The 24,499-nt window shown below is 33.1% G+C and overlaps 5 protein-coding genes across 7 annotated transcripts in view; 2 read left to right on the forward strand and 3 right to left on the reverse strand.

Annotated features, from left to right (window-relative positions):
* Positions 1-8,069: 8,069 nt before the first annotated feature.
* On the reverse strand, positions 8,070-8,906 carry LOC120116181 (vimentin-like). The gene has a single exon (XM_039136725.1). It carries the CDS (start codon positions 8,904-8,906, stop codon positions 8,070-8,072), a length of 837 nt encoding a protein of 278 aa, XP_038992656.1.
* A 7-nt stretch (positions 8,907-8,913) lies between these two features.
* LOC120116182 (trichohyalin-like) lies at positions 8,914-9,891 on the reverse strand. The gene has a single exon (XM_039136726.1). The coding sequence runs from the start codon at positions 9,889-9,891 to the stop codon at positions 8,914-8,916; it is 978 nt and encodes a 325-aa protein (XP_038992657.1).
* Positions 9,892-11,263: 1,372 nt separating this feature from the next.
* Positions 11,264-15,169, reverse strand: LOC120116175 (39S ribosomal protein L45, mitochondrial). 2 transcript variants are annotated; one of them, XM_039136721.1, is made up of 12 exons: positions 15,021-15,167; positions 14,692-14,726; positions 14,480-14,583; positions 14,292-14,366; positions 13,977-14,056; positions 13,442-13,493; positions 13,038-13,127; positions 12,738-12,806; positions 12,498-12,599; positions 12,187-12,255; positions 11,834-11,890; positions 11,264-11,467 (listed from the first exon to the last, which is right to left on the reverse strand). In XM_039136721.1, exons 1-12 carry the CDS (start codon positions 15,095-15,097, stop codon positions 11,381-11,383), a joined length of 897 nt encoding a protein of 298 aa, XP_038992652.1. In that variant the 5' UTR covers positions 15,098-15,167; the 3' UTR covers positions 11,264-11,380. The 2 variants fall into 2 exon arrangements, with proteins under 2 accessions (XP_038992652.1, XP_038992653.1); XM_039136722.1 differs by lacking the exon at positions 12,187-12,255 and having other exon boundaries at positions 15,021-15,169.
* Positions 15,170-15,980: 811 nt separating this feature from the next.
* The window catches only part of LOC120116204 (putative uncharacterized protein DDB_G0277003), a 28,457-nt gene continuing 19,938 nt past the window's right edge, over positions 15,981-24,499 (forward strand). The window contains exons 1-10 of one of the 2 annotated variants that reach the window (XM_039136740.1): positions 15,981-16,150; positions 16,259-16,328; positions 16,467-16,595; positions 16,690-16,741; positions 16,834-16,921; positions 17,072-17,156; positions 17,252-17,308; positions 17,797-17,913; positions 18,533-18,603; positions 18,789-19,234. In XM_039136740.1, the coding sequence (XP_038992671.1) occupies positions 16,050-16,150; positions 16,259-16,328; positions 16,467-16,595; positions 16,690-16,741; positions 16,834-16,921; positions 17,072-17,156; positions 17,252-17,308; positions 17,797-17,913; positions 18,533-18,603; positions 18,789-19,221 (1,203 nt within the window). In that variant the 5' untranslated portion in view covers positions 15,981-16,049 and the 3' untranslated portion in view covers positions 19,222-19,234. Of the gene's footprint in view, positions 16,151-16,258; positions 16,329-16,466; positions 16,596-16,689; positions 16,742-16,833; positions 16,922-17,071; positions 17,157-17,251; positions 17,309-17,796; positions 17,914-18,532; positions 18,604-18,788; positions 19,235-24,499 lie in introns of those variants that run through there. The other variant, XM_039136741.1, reaches the window with a different exon arrangement.
* Positions 23,111-24,320, forward strand: LOC120116206 (E3 ubiquitin-protein ligase ATL6-like). The gene has a single exon (XM_039136742.1). It carries the CDS (start codon positions 23,127-23,129, stop codon positions 24,225-24,227), a length of 1,101 nt encoding a protein of 366 aa, XP_038992673.1. The 5' UTR covers positions 23,111-23,126; the 3' UTR covers positions 24,228-24,320.

Below are 24,499 nucleotides of genomic sequence, written 5' to 3' on the forward strand. Positions count from 1 at the left end.
TTGCTTTATCTAACCGCAAGTAGATCGGATATTATGTTTAGTGTTTGCTTGTGTGCTAGGTTTTAATCATGTCTTAAAGAATCACATTTACTAGCTGTTAAGAGGATCTTTAGATACCTTAAGGATACTCCTAGTATAGGACTTTGGTATCCTAGAGACTCTAGCTTTAGCTTGCATGCTCAGATGCGGATTATGGAGGATGCAAATTAGATAGGAAAAGCACCTCCGGTACTTGCCAATTCCTTGGAAATATGCTAATTTCTTGGTTTTCAAAGAAACAAAATTGTGTTGCATTATCTACCACTGAATCGGAATACATTTTAGCTGGTAGTTGTTGTGCATAAGTTTTATGGATGAAACAACAACTTTTTGATTATGGAATTGAAATAGGTACCATTCCTATCAAGTGTGACAATACTAGTGCTATTTGTCTCACTAAAAATCCCATCCAACACTCTAGAACTAAGCACATTGAAATAAGATATCACTTCATTAGAGACCATGTCACTAAGGAAGATGTAGTTCTAGAATTTGTTGATACTTTGCACCAACTAGCGGATATCTTTACAAAAACTTTAGACAGTGAAAGATTTTGGACACTTAGGAGAGAATTAAGTTTGACCAACCTATCTTCACTTAGTGTTTAAAAATAATTTTAACATTTTTAATAATAAATGAAAAATGCTTATAATAATAATTTTTGATTGCATTCATTGCTATTAGTTAGGGGGAGTTTATGATTCTTGATGAAAAATTAATTTTATGTTCAAATATCGTTTAAAGATTAATTTAATTGTTTGAACATGATTAATTTTCAATATATGAGTTGCCAATACCACTAGAGGAAATTAATTTAGCATTTTAGGTGTTTAAAATCGGATTTTAGCATTTTGGTACAGAGTGAATCGATCCCCCCATGAGGGAACCGATTCCCCCTTTGAAGGGTAACCGATTCCCCCCACAGGGGAATCGATACCCCCTGGGGTTATGGATATACACGGGCAGAACCCTTCAAAACTTCAAACCCTCTTCTTTTCTCTTCCTTGCCGCCTATCACTCATCTACTCTCTCAAATCTCTATTTTTGCCTCAAATCAACGTTCTTAATCGGAATTCACTTCAAATATCATCTTCTAAACCTGTTGGAATCATCAAAAACGTACAAACTTCATCTAATCTCACTCAAATCCGAAATCCTTCAAGGTATTTTTCCAAAACTTCTATTTCATCAATTTATGAATATAGAACTAGTTTTAATTAGTTCTAGGATGAACTTTAGATCGGGCATTTAGTGTTTAGTGATTACAAACTAGATATCACAACTAATTTCATCAAAAACACAAGAATTTTCCAAAATTTTTTAAATTTTCGAAATAAAAAAAATGTTGATTTTCAAATTATTGTGTTTTGATTGAATTATGTTGTTGTTATGAAAACTATACATTTATTGTTTCTCAAAATCGTATTTTTCAAAAGTTTTTAAAAACTTTTCCCATTAGGATTGATTTAAAGAACCTTGAAATATTGAGGACTCAATTGAGTTTTGGGATTGATTGAATTGCATACATGTGTTTTCTAAATTGCAGGTTATTCATTCTATTCTGATTTCCTAAACCATGTCCAATCCTAAACGTGCTAGGTCATCATCTAGTCGCTCACACCGTCAACCAAATCCACTTCCAAATCCTCAAAATCCAATTCCTAATCCTAATCCCATTGATCCTAATTTGACTATCCAAAATTCGTGCTTCAATCATCCTGGTCCTAGAAATCATCGTTTTAGGTATTATCAATATTTCGACTCTTACAAAATCCGGGAAGAACGTATTCCTTCTCGTCAAGCTATGTTAGATATTAATTTTAAATATCTTCCTCTTTTACAAGAGTGAAAATTTGACAAACTTTTTATCTTGAACCCATTGTCTACCATCAACTTGTTCGTATTTTCTATTCTAATGTCATTTGTGTTAAAAACCAAACTGAAACCGAAACCATAGGAATTCGTTCCTACCTCCTAGGAAAATTCTTATATATTGACGCGGGTTACATAGCCAATACATTCGGATTAGATAACGATGATATTTCAAATGAAAAACAAATCTTAGGATCTCGTTATAAAAGAAGAGATAGTGCAAGTGTCTAAGACCTTCATGAACGTTTTCTTCATATAATGATTTCTTGGTGGTTTCGACCATCCGGAGCAAATACTCCGGGAGCTAGTTCTTCACGAGCTCCACCAGAAGCTGATGACGATCTCGAGCTTGAGCAATTAATGCGAGACATCGATGAAGCCGAAGATGAACCTGAACAGCCCGAGGAGCAAGCACAACAAACGCATCAAATGCCTCCATATTTTTAATCCTTTATGAAGACATTCGATTTTCGATATGCTACCATGGATTCACGCTTTACTTCTATAGAGTCTCATTTATCCACAATGGGAGCTCAACAATTAGAAATTCTTCGGGAGATGCGTGCAAACAACGAAGCAACCAACGCGCGTATTAATGAACTCACTCACGAAATGGCTGCTATGCGAGCTCGTTTTCCTCCTCCTGATCCGGATATGTGATTCTGTGCTTAGACTTAAAACTTTGAACTAAACGATTATTGCTTCAACTTTTTGGATTGTTTGATTTTGTGACTTTGGATTTGTCTGTTTGAATTTATATATTTTCTTTTTTTGGTTTAGTTAAATTTATTGCATCATTTACATCATTATAGCAATATGATCAATTTTTCCATGTCACATTAATTATGAATATTGATTATGAAACTAATGACTAATGTTTCTCTTGCTTGTGATCTTAGCAGCTTAAACTATAATCAATTGGCTAAATGATTTAAAACATTGTTTAAATTCTTTAAAATGTCTTTTTGATTTAAAAAAAAGGGGGAGAAGTGTTAAATGTGTTTTAAATGATAAATAGGAGAAGTGTGTTAAAGTAAGGGGGAGTAATTTCAAAACTTGATTTCAAAATCTTAAAATTACTAAAATGTTTTGTTATATCAAAAAGGGGGAGATTGTTGAAAACATTTTGATATTTCAATATAACAAATTAAGTTAAATGAATTTTAAGATTTTCCAAATAATTTTCTAAGTATATTCGATATAACTATTCGAATATCAAAACATTACTCCAAATCTTTCAAAAATCATTTTTAATCCTTACTCAAGTGTAAAATTAAGTTTTAATTTAAAACAATTTCAAAATAATTTTACAAAGTATTTCGAACCATTTCAAAGCCAAAAATTCCAGATTGCTCATAGGGAACCGATTCCCCCCTTAATGGTTTGGCTTCGAGAATTCCAGTATGCTCGGAGGGAACCGATTCCCCCAAGGGGGTACCGATTCCCCCTTGTATAACGGCCGAAATATTTAAATTTTACACTTAGGGAACCGATTCCCCATAGGGGGTACCGATTCCCCCCACGCTCTAAGTTGTTTTAATAATTGTTTTCACACTAAAACGGCTATAATATATTCTCTAATCATCCCCAACGTTTAGAAGTGATTCAAGGTGTATTTAAGCAAGCTTAGAAGCCATTGATCAATAACAAGAAACATCAAGAAACTAGAATCAAGAGAGAATCAAAGAAAAAGCATCAAACCTCAAGTTTGAGCATTTCAAGCCTATTTTTTATTCAATATTCATTTTGCTTTCAAGAACACTTATTGTGCTCAATTGTATTTATTCTTGAGTGTTCTTTCTTTGTTCTAGAATTGTGCAAACATATTTGCCTTGTGAGGTTTTTCTTGTAAGTTTGCAAATTTGTAATCTTCTCTTTGAGAAAAGAGTGTTCTCAAGAATTGGGGTATATTATTGAGGGAGTTGTAAGGTTATCTCTTTGGCCTCAAAAGAAAGAACAAATTAGTGAATTTGTTGGAAAATCCTTAGTGTGGATAGCTAAGGTAGTGGACGTAGACTTTGGTTGATAAAGTCGAACCACTCTAAATCGCTGTGCAATTTCTTTCAATTTTCTGCAAAAGCTTCCACCAAAATTTTTATTGCCAATTCACCCCCCTCTTGGTCGATTCTGTCAATCGATTAACTCAACAAGGTTTGAGCTTGTCCCCCGAGCTTTGCAAAAAGCACCCCCAAACGAAAATATGTAGTTTTTACCAAAGCCACTACAGGTAAAGTGACGTGCACCCTTTAAGGTTGAATTGATTGCCTCAGCCAAGTTGGTCGTCATGTGTCCATATCGATATCCATCATCATATGCGTTCGTCCACATTTATTTATCGATGAGGCTGATGTAATCGTATCCTTCCTCGTTCTTCGCCCGCAAATCTTGAAGCATTGATTCAAACGTTCGAGGAAGTAGTTCGTAACCTGATCAAAAAATGTATAACTTACTAACTTGCTTTATTTGCAAAATTAAAATGATCAAAAAATGTATAACTTACTAACTTGCTTTCACTTACCCATGCGCACAATTAATTGACGCTCATCATTCTTCTTGTACCTTCCATGATAGTTCGCATCAATGTGTCGGGGACAATACCTATGTTGGACAAAGGGTGGTTGCCACATTGGACCCAAAGACTCCATTGCTGTTTTGATCCCAGCTCCGCGATCTGAAATGACACAGATTTTTTTCCCTCGTGATAACATGTGCACGTAAATTTCGGAGAAAAAAAGACCAAGTATCTGTATCTTCTCCTTCGACAAGAGCAAAAGCAACTGGAAGAATGTTGCGATTGCCATCTTGGACAACTGCCAATAATAAAACTTGCTTGTATTTTCCATACAAGAAAGTCCCGTCGATCTGGACCACAGGCTTGCAGTATTTGGCAGCATTAACGCATTGTGGTCGGGCTGTCAATTTGATCAACTTGTTCAGCCAGCCCATAGTGTGAGCTTAAAAATTGACCCCAAACAGCACGCACTTGAACAAAATGTGCATACATCTCAATAGCGGCGTCTGAATAATTACTTTGAGCTTCAACCATCATTTGAACATCATCATTGTTCGAAAGTTCGAACGTTGTATAAGTTAATGGCAACAATGATGTTGGAAATCTGTACTGCAACGATGACATTCTTCTGTTACTTCCAACATGAATCTTCCTCGAAATCTTCGTTATCATCTCCTCAAGAGTTATGTTTCTCTTTAATGATATTTTAACATGCTCATTTGATACGAAAACAACGCCGGTTTCATCTTCTCGAATTTCACCATCATAATAAACAATAGCTGAAAGTCGCTCCATTCTTTGAGTTTAAAAGTGCAGCAATATTATATCTACAAAAAAATAACTTAAACAAACCTGATTAAATAAATTATATATGAACGAAAATATAACACAAAATTTTTTTTACACATCAACGTAAATAATTTAAATAATATAATTTTATATTATTACCTGCACCGCAAAACTATTTTGACGTATGCTCCCGCTTTTCAATTTTACAAACATAAAAATTAATTAAAAAATAATTAGTATAATATTTTTTCAAATAATGATAATAAACAATAAGTATAATTAAAAAACTATAACAAAATTACCTTATAACGAAAAATCGCACGAACTTCTAAATCAAATATAAAAAGATTGTCAGAATTATTACTCGATGACGGAATTGCTGTATTAATTTATAAGAGAGGAGAGATGCGAGGAGATGTGAGGAGAGATGCAAGAACGGGAGGTATTTATAAACAGTACATGCACCGCGTTATATGTAATTATTATATAGCGCAGATCAGGGACCGCGTTAAATATAATTTTAGTACGGCGTATAGCGCGGCTACTGATCCGCGCTATACCCCTACGTGGCGTATAGCGCGGAGCAGGGTGCGCGCTATACCCCACGTGTAACCCAGTCAGCGTATAGCGTGGTATAGGGGGCACGCTATACTCCACGTGGCGCCAAATCAACATATAGCGTGGTTCAGGGGGCGCGCTTTACTGCTACGGGTGTTAGATCGGGAAATATAATCTGACCGGTGTTAGATCGAGAAATATAATCTGATCGGTGTTAGATCGGTATATATACCGATCACCGGTGATTTTTGGAGAAAATCGCCTAAAAAAACGTGATTGATTATAAAATTAGAAAATGATTTATGAAAAATAAAAATATACGATAATATGAAAGTATAAAAATGTTTTCAATATTTTCATTAAATTGTCTTGAAAATTTTAAAAATAGAAACAAACGAGATTTAGATTTTTAACTTGTACATGTTTTCAGTATCTGAAATTTTCAAACTTTACAAAAAAAAAATCAAAGTGATTCCAGAATTTTTTCACATTCAATGTGTTCCTTAAATTGAATTTTTTAAATTATTTGATTTTTTAATATTTTTATATGTACTATATTAAATATATTAGTAATTATTTACATTTTATATTTTAAATTTAAATAATTTCTTAATTTTTATAAAAAATAATTAAGTCATTGAATTTTCAAAAATTCAATGGCTCCTCAAACTTATCAAAAAAACAATTAAACCTATTTACCATATCATTGCATATCATGTATTGCCACAATAACATCATGAACTATCATATCAATAAACTATCATATAAACGTCGTGACTATTAACGTTTGATTTTGTTGGTTATAGGATTATATTATTTTTCTCACTTTAAGGGACACATTCAGGGGCTACACTAGTTTTTTTCTAAAAAGTTTAAAGGTTTTAAATACTAACTAACTGACTATATATATTATTTTAATGACACTTTATGTGTTATTGTTTACGATATGTACAATAATATGATGAACTACTATATTAATATTGTGTTATCATGTAAGTTTTGTAAATTGTCATATAAGCATCATAACAGTCAACGTTTGATTTTGTTGGTCGAAGGATTAAATTATTTTTTTCTCACTTTAAGGGACACATTCAGGGGGCTACACTAGTTTTTCCCTCAAAAGTTTGAGGATTTTAAATACCAACTAAGCATATATATATATATATATATATATATATATATATTATTTTAATGATATTTTATGTGTTATTGTTTACAATAATATTTTTTAATTTAATTGATGTTTAATATATATTAATATTATATTCTTATTATAAATTAAAATAATTTTTATATTGTGAAAAAAGTTATCTAACTTATTACAAAATAATGGCCATTGAAGAAAGTGAAATGAATAGAATAGCCTCAAAATACAAGAATTGGATGACATTTGTGACTGTCTTATTTGCCACCCTAACTTGATAAAGGTCGCATGGCCTCTTCTGAGATTGGAACCCAAGTATTGAATGTGTAAAATCAAACTATGTTATTCCGACTCCTTATTTTTCTTTAAGTTCGAATACTCATGTGTAAAGTATATTCGAATATGAATACGAAGATGTGACTTTCCATATACATGAAAGAAGTTTTTGAAAAACTAAACTAACTTGTGTTGAATATATCTATATATATTCGAAACTCAAACCCAAATCCGAGAAACATAGGAGCCAGCTACAAAAGATATCACAAATGGCTCATCTCCTATGATATTTGTTCATGCATTTATATCAATACTGAATTAGTCATCATGAAACATACCTAGTGAACAAATAAATTTCAGAACTTTACTTTCTAACCTACTGACAACGTACACACACCTTACAAACGCAGTTACTCGAACTCAGTATTGGCTTGTATTGTTGGGTTCTCCAAAACTCACACGTTAACCCGGATAACAAAGACGTGTAATCAAACAGTATAAGCAACAAAATGACATATAAGCAGACAACACATGAATGGCACTAGAAAAATATATGAAGCATTGGCATGTAGCAGTTGAAGAAGGTTATGATTCTTTTCTTATCCAAGAACCCATTATTGATCACTGAGCTAAAAGTTCAAAACTAGACAACATACCATGTTGTACATTAGAGTTTTCTCAGTTAATCCTACAAGTAAACGAAAAAAGTTGAGCTGAAAACAAAGTTAACCAGTAAACCACAAACCACTCAACGTCCTTTTGCAGCATATGCCAAAGTAATTGCAGCCAAAATTGTTGTTGCAAAAGACACTAAAGTCCAGAAACTCTTTTTCTTTTCGGTTTCCGCCATGGATTTCTCCATCAACACAACTTTCTGCTTCAAGTCTTGAGCCAACGTCTCTTTGTTCTTAAATGCCTTTTTGATTGCTTCCAATTTTTCATTGCATATGCTTCTATTTCATCTTCGAGTTTCTGTTCAGCAACAACGGCTTCTTCCTTCGATTTCCCATTGTTCTCAGCTTTAAATTGACATAACAGTGAAGCAGTGTTCTCCAACAGAGTCGATGCTCGCTCGTAATTAATGGTGGTCGATTCCATTTTAGCTTTCAAATCACTGAAACTTCTCTTAGCCTCCAAAAGTTCCTTATGCAATCTATCTCTATCTTCAGCCATTGATCTACTGTGACTCTCCATCTCTTCCTTTCCCTTGATTACGTTCCGCCATTCAGCCTCCTTCCGTGCTAGCTCTTCCACAGTTTTCTTGAGTGTATTCTCCATTTTTGTAACTTCTGAACTCAAGTTAACACCATTATGCTTCTCCCCATCGAGTTGTTTCAAAGCATGGTCCTTCTGAAGTGTTACTTGATCAACCAACTCTTGATAACAGCTAACTTCAGAAATCAATTCAATTTTCTTCTTTTGATGATCTGAGCATTCCTCTTGCAGCTTCTGCACAACATTCTTCAGCTCAATCACTTTATTGTGTAACTCTATATTTTCTATCTCGAGACGGCTTTTGGCCTTCTCGATCTCGATTTTATATCCAGACAATTCCTCAATCTGCTTGTGCATATCCTTTAATTCATTCTCATTCATTTCCAACACCCTTCCAGCCGCAGCAATTTTGTCCAACAACTTCTCAATTCTTCTCTGCCTATCCCCTGACTCCACCATTGTTGCCTCCAATAATCTCGACACAAAATCCTTTTCATCCATTAACCTTTCAATGCTCCTTTCTTTTTCTCTCCTTCTCTTCCACCAATGCACCGATCTCTATCGCTCTTTCAGCCTCCCGATCCATTGCTTCACAATAGTTGTTTTCCAACTCGAAAATCTTCGACCTCAAAATACCATCTCCCTTCCTCAAACTCGATATAACTTCATTCATTTCCCTCATTTCCTTTTCCATCTCATCAATTTTCAATCTTTGCTCATTTTTCTCAACCTCAATCCCTCTCTTCTCCCTCACAATTTTTTCATTCTCCCTTCTCAAATTCCCAACTTCCTCCGCCGCATCATTCATGTTCTTCTGCAACAAATCTCTATCTTTCATAATCAAACTCTTCACTTTCTCCAAGTCATCTTTCTCCCTAACCAACCTATCATATTCCGCTTTCAGTTTCCCAACCTCTTGTACAAATTTCCTCTGATTTTCCTCCATTTCCATCAGTTTCTCTTTCATCAACTTACCCTCATTAACCTGCAATTCAAAATCTTTCCTTACCAAATCTCTCTCTTTATAAACCAAACTCAACCTTTCCCTCTCATTTTCAAGACTACCCATCAGTCCATTCACTTTTCTTTTCAAGTCCCCGATCATCTTTTCCATCTCAACACCAAGTTCCAACATTTGGGTCCCCGTGTAAACTGAAAACAGTTCACATTGAAACTCAAAGCTCACATCTTTATCACTCTCCTCAGCTTCAAGTTTCTTCTTTTCACTCAACTCAGCCTCAAGAGCTTCCTTGGCTTGAGCCAAGGATTCAATCTGTTGCCTGCTTTCAAAGGCCTCCTTGACAAGTAAAGAGTTTAGAGACTTCAGATTTTGGAGCTTCTCCTTAGGGTCTTCAATGGAAGATTGGCGGCTCAAAGGGTTGGAAGATTTTGTAAAGGTTGAATCTTTGGAAGGGTGATGGGTTTCGTGAGATGGGTTTTGAAGCTTGGGATCATTGGATTGAGGGGTAACTTTCTTTTTGCCCATTCTTGGCAGTAATGGAGATGAGGTTTGGAGCTTGAAGACTAGGGTTTTTTGTTTTACGGTGGAGAAATGGGAAATGGTGGCGACAGACTAATAAAACAGGATTATATGATACGAAGAAGAAAAAGGAGGGATTTTTTGAAGGCTAGTTTTGAGATTCAAATTTTGGGACCAAAGTTCAAAGCTTTTCTTCGGAACTAAAAATAGAAAAAAAATTATGGGATTTTAGGGTTTGGTGAAGCCTCTATATGGTTAGGACTTTATTTTTATTTTTTTGTTAATTTAGGCTTTGGTAGGGGAGATTTTTTATTCGGTCAAGGATAAAAAACGTAATCTGGATTAAATCTTTTAGTTATTAATATAAAATTTAAAATGATTTATCTTATTTAATTTTAAAACCAATAAATATTTCATTAATATTAAATTTTCAAAATAAGACTCAAATCTAATTTGTCTATCTAAAATATATTTTTATAAAAAATATTCAAATAAAAAAATATAGGTCAAGACTCGAGTTTTTAGTTTCAAAACTAAAAATACCTTAAAAGTAATTAGATATTTAGAATAAGATTCCATACTCTTTTAGTTTTCGAAAATACAGAGTTAATTTGATATTGCTTTTAAAAAGTATTTTTGAAAAGTAAAATTTAAAATTTAATTGTTTGAGATTATTGTCAAAAAGTTATTTTTGAAAATATAACATGTTCATCGTAGATATAATATTGTAAATTAAAAATATAACATTTAAATTACATTTACATTTATTAATACTATGATATTTGAAATATATCAATTTAAACTATAATAAAAATATAAAAAATACTTTAAAGATGATTCATTTATAATATTCTTATATATGAAATATTTTATTAAAAATAAATTATTAATATTTTTTAATATATAAACTTAAAATTATTATGAAACAATAATTTCGATACTTGTTTTGATAAAAAAGAATTGTATATACTTGAAGCAAAAATACTTTTCATAACAAAGTCCCCCACACCACAACTATAAGTCATTACTTTTGCTTAAACAAGTGATTTTAGATTGCCAGAGGCAATCCCAAAAGATTTGTTGACTTAAAAAGTTTGAACGCAAGTTGCATAACCATATTTCTACTCAATATCAGGTAATTTAAAAAAAATCAATTAAATTAATTATTTGTTTGATATATATATTATATTAAATCCTTAAATGTTATATAAATTGTTTTTTTTTGCTCATCCAATATATGAAATATTACTTTATCAATTATTTTGCCCACTTCCATTACACATAAGTGAAAATAATAGATCATTCGTAAATTAACATATGACGTATTTTAAAAAAATAAAATTATTCACTTAGGGTATAATAACAAAATTAGTCTATCCAAATCCATAGAATTAATGTACGACATACCCCAGCAAACAAAATCGGGAAAGACCAATTTATTCGACATCACCATCCCAATTACATCGGTTTGAACTCGCAGTAAATTATAATTGGCTCACACTTTAATTCGTCCACACAGACGCCAGTGAGCTCCTTTATGAAAGAGAGATTTCTCAAATACCCAGATGGACCGGACAAGAACCTGCAGATCACAGGGGCAAGACTTATGTGCATAGTTCAAAGCAGAGGAAGCCACGTATAATCATGGTATTGTTTGTGCTTCGATACACCGATGCATGTCAATACAAAGTAGTATACCATCTAAGTGCAACCCGACTTTACGTGTTTCACAGTTGTTCTTTCGACGTGATATAACATCTTCAAGTAGGTTAATTCCAGAATCTCCAACTATCCTAAGCAATCTAAAATAAATTCTTAAGCAATTGACTTTTAACCTTCTACGGTGAAGTCATAATATCACAGAAAATTAAATCCATAAAAAGGAAATGAACTTAAAAGGGAGGAAACAATCAAGCATCCATGTCAAATCAAACATGACGAACAATACCTCCTTATTTTTATCCCCAGCAACAACAGCACCTTTTGAATCATATGCTTCGAATTTCTGTCAAAACAAAGGAGACATAATCGAGATCAATCCATGATTATACTTTCATCAATTAGATGATATTAATAAGTGGTTTTCAACAATTGTTGCGGAAGAATCAATAACAAAGGATAATATTTCATCCGATAAACAACAAAAGACATGGCTGCAATATTGCATGTGCATCATACCAAGGATGGGTATCTTCGAAGTATGGGTCGACAGTGTCATGATTTAAATATGTTACTGCTATCAAATTGGCATGCATGTAGCCATACAAAGAAGTCAGGGAAGTTGAAGAATAATCAGTTTACCTCTTTAGTCAGGAACTCAAGAGTAAGTTGGATAAATGCTTTATTAAGGTCGTTCTTATCAACACCAATCTGTAATACAGAACCACCAGAAGGCAAGACATAAGTTAAAATAACGAAAAGGTGACACCAGTAATTAAGATTAGGGTTTTAATCTGTATTTTTCCTTCATTTGCATAGAAGCATCATTATGATAGAAAAAGAAGGAAATACACTATATTACAATCATATATGAAGGGTTTGGTTCCACTAGGAGTCTAAATACAATATGGAGATGAAAATATCTTCAAAGAAATAATAAGTCGGGCACTAACCATTCGGGCTCGCAAAGTTCGTATTTTAACAATAGGTTCAACCAACTCCCAGTGAAGGTTGCTCCATATAGATTCCCTTTGCTTAATTTCATTTTTGAGTGCCTATCATAAGTCAAACACAAAACATGCAAGTATGAATTGGAAAGCAAGGTTCTGTCAGTAGCCTAACCAAACCAAAAGAATAAAATAAAATAAAAATTTTAAAGAAAAGAATGATCGCACGTAGGAGTAGAGACGTACAGAGAACATATTCTCTGTAACAACTTTTCGTAATGATGTCTTGTCACCATTTGCTATTAGAGTGTTCATCTGTGGGAAATGAAAAGCAGTTCCATCAATGGAATTTTACAAGCAATACCACAAGAAAATATAGATCTTTATTTTAGAAAAAGAAGAAGCTAATTTGCTCATGTTTTCCAGAACACCATAGATCCCGGAGTAATGATAGTTAAAAACCGAGTTCCAGAACCTATTGCACAAATTTAAAAGAGTGAACAAATAAAAGTAATAGCAAATTCAGGACATTTTCAAACTGCATACCTCTTTATATAGTTCTACGGCCTCCTTATAGAACTGATTTTTTGAGTATCCAGATTTCCTCAACTTAGCAATGGCATAGGCGCTCTTTAGCTGCAAACAAGAAACTAGAATGTAACTAGACAATGATGCAGTGGACCTCTACAAGTCTAAATCTTAAATTCTACATTACACTTTGCATATGCCAGCTTCACATTATCACTATTCTGTCTTTACGGTATTTAAAAGGAAAGGAGAAAAGAGATCTTTCAGAAGAACAGTATATTATGGCTAGATATTATTGCATAAAGCATGCAAGACAGTTATGGAATCATAAAGCATGCAAGATGGTTATGGAAACAAAGTGTTCTAACATTATACACTTGAGTTAGAACAAATAAATAGCATAAAGCATGCAAGACGGTTACCTCAGACTTGATATCTTCTTTTGTTCTTGTCCAACCAGTTCTTGTGAAATACCTGATACACACCAGATAAGAAAACAGACAAGGTAAAAGGCATATTGGTGATCTGTTTGCGGAAGCAAGTTTAAAAGGCTATGTACTACAACACAAGTCAAGTGAGAATGAACCAAGAAATTTTCTAAACATCAACAGTAATGCATGTTTTGCAACTTGAAGTTGGACCAGTTCTCCCTCCCTCAATAGAAACTTTACTTTTACTTTCACAGATGACATTACACCTTCATACTGGCAAGTGACACAGCAACCAAAACATTTTATAATTTTAGTTGGATCTGATTCTTCAAATTTATTAACCTTGTCCTCAAATATCTATGTCCAGAAAAGACAACTTCCCAATTCAGTTTCAAGAATTTTTATCTGCATCTCCCCAATATTGATCTCACTTGACAAAAGCAGCTTGAATATAATGCTACAGCTGCTTTTAGGAGAATTCTTTTTAAACTTAGTCTAATAACAACTTCCCGAAAGTCAGACTAACCTCTTCCAAAATGGCATTGGTTCGCGAGGTGCATAAGGCTCATAAACAAATCCAGGGCTAGTCATAGAAATTTGAGCTCCCTGAAATTGCAAACGATGCAAGCATAGGCTTAAATTAATTTGTAACCCTGATCATAGAATAATAGAACACCTTTATAAGTTTCCTTCATCTATGTTCTAACTAATAACATATCAGAAAACACATTTATGTATAAAAAATGCATGATAATGATGCACCATGAGGGAAACAATCATCATTCCAAATCTGAACAGAAATGAATAAAAATAGAATATGGCCAGTCTAGGTGTTTCATACCACTTTTCGTACTTGTGCAGTAGCTTGCGTAGATAAAGACTTTTTTTCATTCAAAGAGACCAACAATTCAGCAGCCTATAAAAACAAATAAAAGATGACACATTAAATGTATTAGCAATCTAACATCAAGAAATCCAATAAAAACGAAAAAGTAACTAACTTCTGCATTTCATACTTCAGAATGTTACCATGGTAGAACGAAGTGTCATTGTGTTTCTACAAGTCCAAGGTAGAGCATTATTTTCTGTCTTATATAAGCAAGAAGTCACACCTTGGCCATAGAATTGAGGCACTGAGAACAATGAAACCATATAAATTTATGATAAAAAGAACTTTCTTGTATGGATATAAAATTCACTAAGCTCATCTGATCGCGTTTGACAAAATGAAAATTTCTTACCATTTGAAAACCCACTGGAATATCTTCTTAAGCTTCTGCTCCAGAAAAAAAAAATCAAAGCTTTAACATGAACAAAAAAATAAAAGAGACTAGAAAATGTATATTCTTCTGTTTTCTATCATATTTCCTTCATTTTCCGAGTAACCAAACATTGCATTTTGTAATATCTCGAAAATGTAAGACAAACCCATATATCTAGAAATGGAGTTTCCTTATTTAAACAGGAAAAAAATCAAAACATCTTTTTAAAAATCTGAAGAAAAAAAGAAATTCTATAAAATTTTGAAGGACCCAAAGTGGTAAATTGGAAGAAGTAAATGAGAGCTTACAGGAATGAAGAAGATTGATGAGAATCAAGGATTTGATAAAGGGAACGCATAGTGTTGAATCTCCTCATAAGAGCCATCCTTTTTGGGTTCAAAACCGAACTTAAAAATTTGTAATGATCTTGATTTGATTTTTGACGATGAGAGAAAGCAGAGGGGTTTTGGTTTACGGTTTTTCAAGGGTTTATGGTACATCGTGGATGTATGGAAGATCTATGCTGCTTACATTTATGGGTTTAATGGACCATGTATTGGGCCTATTATAGGAATATTCAATAGATATACGAGTATATCTAGTTTGTCAAGAGCCCATGGCCGCCACTCCTCCGCCGACAATTGGATAAGAGTTTTAACTTAAAATATTGAGTCATAATTTTTCGGATAATTCTGATTTTATTACTTAAAGAAACAGAGTTTGCTACAAAAAATTAATCACCAATTAAAACCTATGAACAATCTACTTACAAAATCAAATGATCAGTTAGACTATTCTCCATAAATTACAATGGTTAAAATTAACATTATCTAGTCTATTAATATTTTTCTCTTTTATATCCTTAATAATTTTAAGAATCTCTTAAGCTGTTCTGGACCAGCCTTGGAAAATGTTTTGGTTTCTTTCCTCCCACATGGTATAGATATAAGCACACCAATCGCTCTTTAAAAAAAAATTGAGTCATATTTTGAATTAGGTAGAACTCTATTAAATTTGAATTAAATCAAATGCATATGAAAAGATTTAATTTTTGAGTTAAATTCGAATGGACTAAAAATCTAACTCAATTCAACCCGACTGGCTCATAAACATTCCCGATAACCTTAATATAGCTACCACATAAAACATTTTTAAAATATAACCAATTTGACAACCTTTTGAGTCATTTACTTAGTAGTACTAAATTGAACATATTCAAAGTACAAGTGATATATTGACAAATTTAACAAACTTTGGTGTTATTTATGACATTAACCCTACATAAAACTTTAAAACCTCCGAAAAAACCCATGGTATGACCCGATGAGACGCCAAAGATGGAGGAACAGGAGCTGGATTCGACGTCTCCGCTGCAGCTCCAGTTGCTCTCCGCTTTTCTGGCCATGGAAACCACCGATACGTTGCTCTGTTTAGCCAGGTTTGTTTCCATGAACCCGGCACAATTTAAAATCATTTTTCATTTAGTATCATGCATTTTTAATTAATTTATTTGATTTTGGGATACGTATTATATATATTTTGGTAGGGAATGTGGTGGAGGAAAGGTGACTGAAAAAGTTCAAAGCTTTATTTGGGGTCATTGCTTAACCAAAGCTGTGTGTTTTGTTTTTAATTTCGATTTTTCATATTTTAAGTTTTATTTTGGATTATTGGGAATTTTGGTACCGATCCTTTTCCCCCCTCTTTTTATTAATGCCCATTAAAGCTTGGTTCGGTTTTATGAATTATAACAGGTTGGAAAAGGGTATGAATCTTATTTGAAGAAGTTTGTGAAGAAGCTTATTACAGAGGTTGAATCAAACCATGGCAATGTGTTGGATGAATTATATGAACAATATGCTTCCTACATGATTTCTTTCAAGGTAATGATTTCGACACAGTTCGGTTCTCTTTAGATCTTCTAACTTTATTCTTTATGGACCTTTCATCGTTTTTGATGGAAAGTTTATCTATTAGGACAAAGAAAATGAGAGAGTCTGCAAATGCATTTCTTTCCTTTTTCCCGGGGGTAACAGATGCTACTTATCACTTGCTGGTTTTGAGGTATTTTACAGCTTATTTGCATTACCTCACGTTTAACTTTATATTGGATCTATGTAGATTGTTTTAATCTATCTAGTTGTCCGAAATCACGGAAACTCGTTGTCCCACTACAATGTTCACTCAACATGCTTGAGGGAGATACTGGGTATGTTTAGTTGATTCACATTTGTCTCTGCATAAGAATTGCCGCATTTGGTTCTGATTATGCAGATTGAGTTTATTATTCTTTTTTCATTTCCCTATATTCAGCATGTAGCTAAGATGATTTTGTTTCTAATGGGTTTGGTTAATACAGGTGCTCAGTTTGGCCCTCCAGTCTTTTCCTCTCAGAGTTGATACTTTCTTTCCCACATATTTTCTCAGGGAAATCATGCTTTGAGGTTGGATACTCATTCGATGTTCTACTTGGCTGTGTAGAATATCATCTCGAATTCAACTTTTCGATTTACTTCAGGATTGTTATTTCTTAAAACAGGTTGGATCCGGTGTTGGCTTGGTAGGAATTTGTCTAGCTCATGTAAAAGCCTCCAAGGTTTGTTATTTAACTTGGTACAGTTACAAAAATTATCACCATTTTTATATCATCGATGTTGCTTAATTTTGAAGGAATAACTTATTTTCTTAATATTTGTTGCTTGGTTGCAAGTTATAAAATGTCTGCTTTGGAATATTATAGTTGCAGTGGAAGCCTTCTGCAACATGATCTAGGACATGTTTAAGTAATCGCTCTTTATGACTATTAAGTCTTCCAACCGTCAAATGGAAGTGTTTTAGGTTAATAGTTGTTCATGTTTGTTAATCTTTCACTTCCTTGACTATCGTTCTATGGAAAAGGCTGCTAAAAGCAAAATTTATGTTTTAACTAGTAATGGGATTGCAGTTCTGTTTGAATGAGGATGTTTAGTGTTTTCCTGGATGGAATTTATCCTATTTTTTTTAGGGGAATCATTACTAACATAGAATTCGTTGTCGTTTAATGTTAAATGATGATGAAGACCACGGTAATTTTACCTGGTGCAGGTGATATTAAGTGATGGTGATTTTTCGACTTTAGCTAACATGAAGCTTAATTTGGAGAAGAATCAGCTGAACACAGAAACCGATTTGCTCGAAACAAATATCGAAAATCATAATGTGGTGAGTTCTCGTCATAGGCATTTCATACCTAGCCATTTCCTTCTGCAGCCATTAGATGGTTGTGTTTCTTGAATATATTGGTTTTATTACAATATTCATGGATATACCTTAAGCCGAGGTGATGATGGACTATTTACATGAAAAGAAAGAATGTTCCTTGAAATTTTATATTGGTGACAGCTATAATAAACATGCAGTGATCGGTCTAAGATCCGGCATTGTTGAAGATTCATTGTGATAAATAACTAACCGGATGAATCATTTCATTTATCATTGTAGTTTGAATCTTTTTAGTTGATCCTGGGTTTTGGGGCGTTGTTTTGAGTACTTAATTGGTTCGTCTTATACTTAACATTCGAAACACATCAAGTCATCAACCGGTTAGATCTTTGGCTTGAACCCTATGAACCATTAATTTTGCTTTCAATATTATCATGATAAAACCAATGAAGGAAATCTATAACTTTTTGCATCAAATGCGGGCATGTGAGGCTCTTTCTTCGCTGACTTTGTTACTTGCGCAAAAGATATTCATTTATACTCAAAGGTCATACCTGTTTAATCAAATTTTAAAAGTTAATTATTGCATCATCAAAGTTTAAATAAATGTTATTCTTAGGTCAAATGCATTCATTTACCTTGGGAATCAGCATCAGAAAAGGAACTGCAAGACTACATGCCAGAAATTATGTGAGTATATTGGTCCTCTTTTAATTTGCCCCTTTTCATTGATCGGGAAGAAGAACACGATTACAATTCGAATTTTGAAGGAAGGGTATTGATGATAAGTCTGCATTTTCTAATACAATTTCTGATCAATTGTTAGTTAAATATATACGTAGTGATAGTTGTGAGATTGATGTTGGTGTCTACAGTTTGGGTGCAGATGTTATTTATGATCCATCTTGTCTTCCACATCTTGTTGAAGTACTGGCCATTCTGTTGAACAAAAGGAAGTCATGTACGGAGGATCGGGAGCGAAAATCTCCAAACTCATTACCCGACGTCACATGCGAAGACAATAAGATAAACGATGCATCTAGTTTTCGTGCTCATCCCATCAATACGAGTGAGGTAAAAGGGATTATTAATGATGCTGCCGATCTCGTATCAGTGGCCAACCCTGTTGCTTACATTGCTTCCGTCATTCGGAATGCCGATACGTTTGATCATTTTCTTGCACTAGCAGATCAGGCTGATCTTACAATCAAAGACCTAACATCTACACTGAGGCCCTTTGATTTGCTTCCTTATATGAAATCATATGATCGTTCAAGCATACGATTGTTTACTGTATCATCTGAATAAGTTGATCCGTGATGTTTAATAGGATACTAATGTGGATATTTTGAAATCTTTAAAAGTTGTGTCGAAATACCGTAGCATTTGGTTTCACATTTTCTTTGCTTTACAGTTTTCTTGAATTCAAGTAAATTTCCGTGTTCTCTTGCATAACTTTGCATTTATGGTGGTAATGAATGGAAAGAAAAATACCTTTGAACGTGAAAGTCTGGCATTAGAGATGGAAGAACAGAGAGATACTGATTCACTTGCTTTCTTCTATTGCGCTCGACAGCAATGCGAGTCATCCTTTGGTTCTCAATCTCTTGTTTGTTCTTCCTAGTCTTCGATCGTCTCTTGTGACGGTTGTAAGTTGTTGCTCAAGTACCGAAAGCTGAAGGGTCGTAGTAAGATGATAATGATGAATTTGGGCAATGGTGCTGCCGTTTATGATGTTGGTGAATGAAATGGGATACAGGTGCAGCCATTGATGAAGATGAGTTCCCTTAAACAAAATAATCACTAATCTCGATTGTTTGGTTGTCATGAAAATATCCAAATGAATCTTGAGATTCTTGGTTTTCTAGGCCGAAATCATGGCTCCAATTGCAGTTGTAACCACACAAATCTTGCTGACATTTCACAGCTTCTAACGCCATTGTTTACATTGGAGATCTCAAATGAGAACTATAGGGGATGAAGAAGTGGGTGTTTTAACAATCAGAAACTAAAATACGCTTTTAACAATTATTTTTTTTTTATCTTATTATCATTATAATTAATTATAACCTCATTTATGGGATCAATTGATTTTATATATCAATATAAAATTTGAGAGATGGCATCCCACCTGAGCTTAATATTCTATTGGACGTTTGACATACGATTATGTCTCTAATCTGTTACGTTATTATTGAGTGCATCTAGTGACAGTGTGTTTCGCTAGTTATGTTTCATAAAATTTATTTTGGGATTAACCATTGACCTTAACAATTCACATAACATTGACAGATGAAATAAGACAGGTGTTGCTTTTTGCTGTAAGAGGTGCAAGTTGTTTTTGCCTTAGTGCAATGTCTATGTTCATACAATTAAGTAGAAGCACAACAAGTATCTTTTTCATTTTTTAAAAATTACCCATTAAACATGAGAATTAAATTGATATTAACAGAAATTATGACAATAGAAAAATTAATTGAATATAGAACAAAAATAAATATGAGTTCATATCAATATTCACAAAGCAAATAATAAATTCAAAAATAATGATTAATTCTTATCTTGAGATACCCAACACAACATTAATATCAAGTTTTTGGATAGTCATACTAAAAAAAATAGTATTTTTGTTGTAGTAATCGAACATTAACAATAAACTATGTTGAATAATCAATTATATAAGTGCTACCTATCTCTGATTTCATCACGAAAATAATCAATATATACATACGTTAAAAAACACTTGGAGTTATCGCAAAACTTGTTTTTGCACATTGAATTTGCTAACTCTAAATATTATAATGGTACAATCTTAAAATCTCTCTAATAAATAGTCCAAAATTAGAGAAAGTACCAACTATGTTTTAAAGATTTGATACGATGAAGTCTTGATTTTCTTTGTTAGAACCGATCATAATATATAATTATAATATGTCATATTAAATCATTAATAATAAGATACTAGATTGCGAAAACGTACTTGGATGTATTATTGAAGCTAGTTTTGATTTTCCAAGAAAATTGGTTTCTCTTAAGTATAAACTCTCTGGATAAAAAAACACGAGTTAACATATTTCTTAGGTTAATTTATTAAGTATTTATAATTATGTTACTCATCAAATTATATATACAATGCATAATATTTACACTTTAATAATTGGAGGGAGTATTTTCGAAGCAAATATGAAATCTAATGTTAATCACGATATTAAGATATAATTATGTTGAACATATTGAGTCCTCGTTTCAAATCTGACTATTGAGATAATGTTGTGCATTTTATTTATGTTAACCTAATAATTTAAATTTTGTTATAAAATAGGAATTTACTTTAAGATATTTTATTAAACCAAACCGATTACTGCTAAAAATATTATTCTTTAAAATATTAATAAAAAATAAATTTTATCTTATCTGAATCATCAATATTATACACTTTAAATCTCTAACACCAAATATGATGAAATTTTATATTGATTAGGGATTCATATACTATTAAGTTGTTATTATATACAATAATAAAGATATATAATAATTGTGTAACGCCCACGAAAATGAAATTCTCGTGTTATAATTAATAAAGAACATTTGCCTAATAGTAGACGTAACGAGAATTTAATTAGTGTTAGGTTTAAGGTTCGATTCCAATGTTTATAATTCATTGTTGTTTTTTCAATGTTTGCAATGTATTTGTTTTAACTTTGTATTGAAAATGTGTTTGTTCATATATAGTTACAGCGACGCTAAATGAATTTACTTTAAAAATAAAATATTTAGAATAATTTTAATATCATAATATATTGTATTCAGTATAATGGACTTATGAAACTAAAAAAAATAGATTGATTATAAATTAACACTTATAACTATTAATTTGTATAGTTATTTTGAAAGTGTTGTAAATAATTACAATTAATGTGATCCTGGTTATTTATTAATAATAAAAAAATGAAACTAATAATTAACAATGTAATTCTATGGAACTTATTTTGTGAGTAAAAATAAATATTTTATATAAGAATCATATTTTTAAAAATTACATGAATAAATAGAATGATAAAACATTTATATATAAATTTTTAATTATTATATTTAAAATTTTATAAACATATAAGAAATAAAAACATCCTTATTAAATTAAAATAAAATCTTAATAAACTTGTATATAAGAATCATCTTTCTAAGCGTTGGATTATGCATCAAAGTGTAAATGCTAAATTTTGACTTTAGTGAGAGTAATTATCATGAATTGCCCGTCTAGCTTAATTGTAGCTTAATTGGTATATCGCAAAGATCTTAATCTTGTGGTCGTGAGATCGAGTCTTTCACGAAAGTTGCTCTCAACTTGATGTTGGGGGCATCCTACTACTCTACATCCCCTTATCCCATTACATATGGTAATAGGGCCAGCTAATTTTTTTAGAGTAATTATTAATAAGAGAAGCAGCAAGCCGAATGCCACGAAATCAAAAGTTAGCTCAACTATTTATGAAAACTTTGACCCTAAAATTTGTTTAAATATACGCCTAAGTTTTAAATCTTATTTATTGAATTAAATTAAAAAAAAATACACTAAAATCTGAGAAATTGTGTTCATATATAGAAAGGAAGAATTTCTTCCATTGTTTTTTTTCATATGAAAACAAAACTTTGGACGGTTAGGAATTAATGAAAGCATGTTTGGGACAAATCTAAAACATCCACCTAGCTACTTCAAATTAACTTCCACACCCAAAGTTTTGAGGGATTATTGGAGTTTTATACTTGGTACATATATAATAAACAGTTAAAACTAAATAACATTTGAATTTGATCCAATATTATAAAAATAAAACTCGTATTAAACTTTTAATTATTTTGAACACATTAAGTGACCGAATAATTATTTTATAATTTTTAACAATCAATAAATATCGTCTTATAATTAAAAGTTAGTTTTCTTATTTATTATAATTGAGATATTTAATAAAATAATATTTTATAATTGAATGATTATTTAAATAGTTTAAAACACACAACCCCTAAGAATCTCCCGGAACCTTATGATGGGACAAAAGTGAGTTACACCCAAATCCCATGTGGGTGGCTTTGTCTGAATTTGAAAGCAGGTTCCAAGTTCAACACTCCACCCCCACCTTTCCAGCTACCTTCTTCTCATATATATATAAAATAAAACCCTTGTTTCTTCTCACCCTTATGCTCCTTTTCTCACCATGTCCTCCTCCTCCGCCAAACATACTATCTTTTTCTTTCTCTTTTTCCTTCTTTTTCTCTCTCTGCCTCCCTCCGCCGCCCAACCTACCGACCGCAACGATGGCCGTGACCCCTACGCTCGTTTCACCCCTTCCATGGCCATAATCATCTTTGTCTTGGTTGCTGCTTTGTTCTTTATGGGTTTCTTCTCGATTTATATTCAGAACTGTTCCGAAGCCAACGCAAGCGTCGTCCGACCTTTCAATGGCGGAACTGGGCGTTCCCGTCGCGGGATGCGTGGGCTTGAAGCGTCTGTGATCGAGACTTTCCCCACCATGGTTTACTCCGAAGTTAAGGTTCATAAGATCGGCAAAGGAGATTTGGAGTGCGCGGTTTGTTTGAACGAGTTCGAAGACGACGAAACGCTCCGTTTGATACCCAAATGTGACCACGTTTTCCACCCTGAATGTATCGATGCTTGGTTGGCTTCTCATACCACGTGTCCCGTTTGTAGAGCTAATCTCGCTCCTGAACCTGATCACTCGGTGAGTCAACCCACCGACGTCGCCGAAGTGGACCTCGAGTCTCAAAACGACGGCGGTGACTCTGATACGGAAGAAGATAGGCGGAGAAATCCTAATAATGTTGACTACGACGTGGAGGCCCCGGTGGTTCAAGTAATGGGCTTGAACCGAACTTTAAACAGGAACCGTACGCGTGGTAGCCGAACGCGTAGGTTCTTTTTCCCACGATCACACTCGACCGGACACTCTTTGGTCCAACCATGCGAAAACACGGACAGATTCACTTTGCGATTACCTGTCGATGTTCGAAAACAGTTAATGAACCGGAAGTTGGGTCGAGCAACGAGCTTGGTGTTGCCCAGGGAAACAAGTTCACGACGAGGATACCGAATCGGAGAAGACGGTGCAAGTACTAGAGGAAAGTCTTTGAGATGGCTTGACAAGTCGGACCGGTGGGTGTTTAGTACGGCACCACCGTTTATTAGTAGAGCACCATCCATGAAATCACCCAAGGTGGCGGCCGCTAATGGCGAAGGGACCTCCGCCTCAAGTTTTACTGTTAGACCGGACGTTGACTCAAGCCGTCCTCCGGTTTAATGTCCTACTTTAGTTTTTTAACAACTTGGACGTGGATTAATGCTATAATTAATTTTCTACCTAAAAGCCACGACATTGGTGTAGATTCGAACATCATCAACCATTTAATCGTTTTTATTTAATTATTAACATTCGATTTATTAGTTGTTAATTCATGAATTTGGATAAAACTTTGTTAGCCCCTTGATTTGGATATTTTATTTAAATTAATTCATGAATTTTACTTCCGTACTATAAGTTAGTCTTTCATGCTGATATTGCTAATTTATAAC

This window comes from Hibiscus syriacus, unplaced genomic scaffold (genome assembly GCF_006381635.1).
Source record: "Hibiscus syriacus cultivar Baekdansim isolate YM2019G1 unplaced genomic scaffold, ASM638163v2 tig00110287_pilon, whole genome shotgun sequence".
NCBI classification, from domain to species: Eukaryota; Viridiplantae; Streptophyta; class Magnoliopsida; order Malvales; family Malvaceae; genus Hibiscus; species Hibiscus syriacus.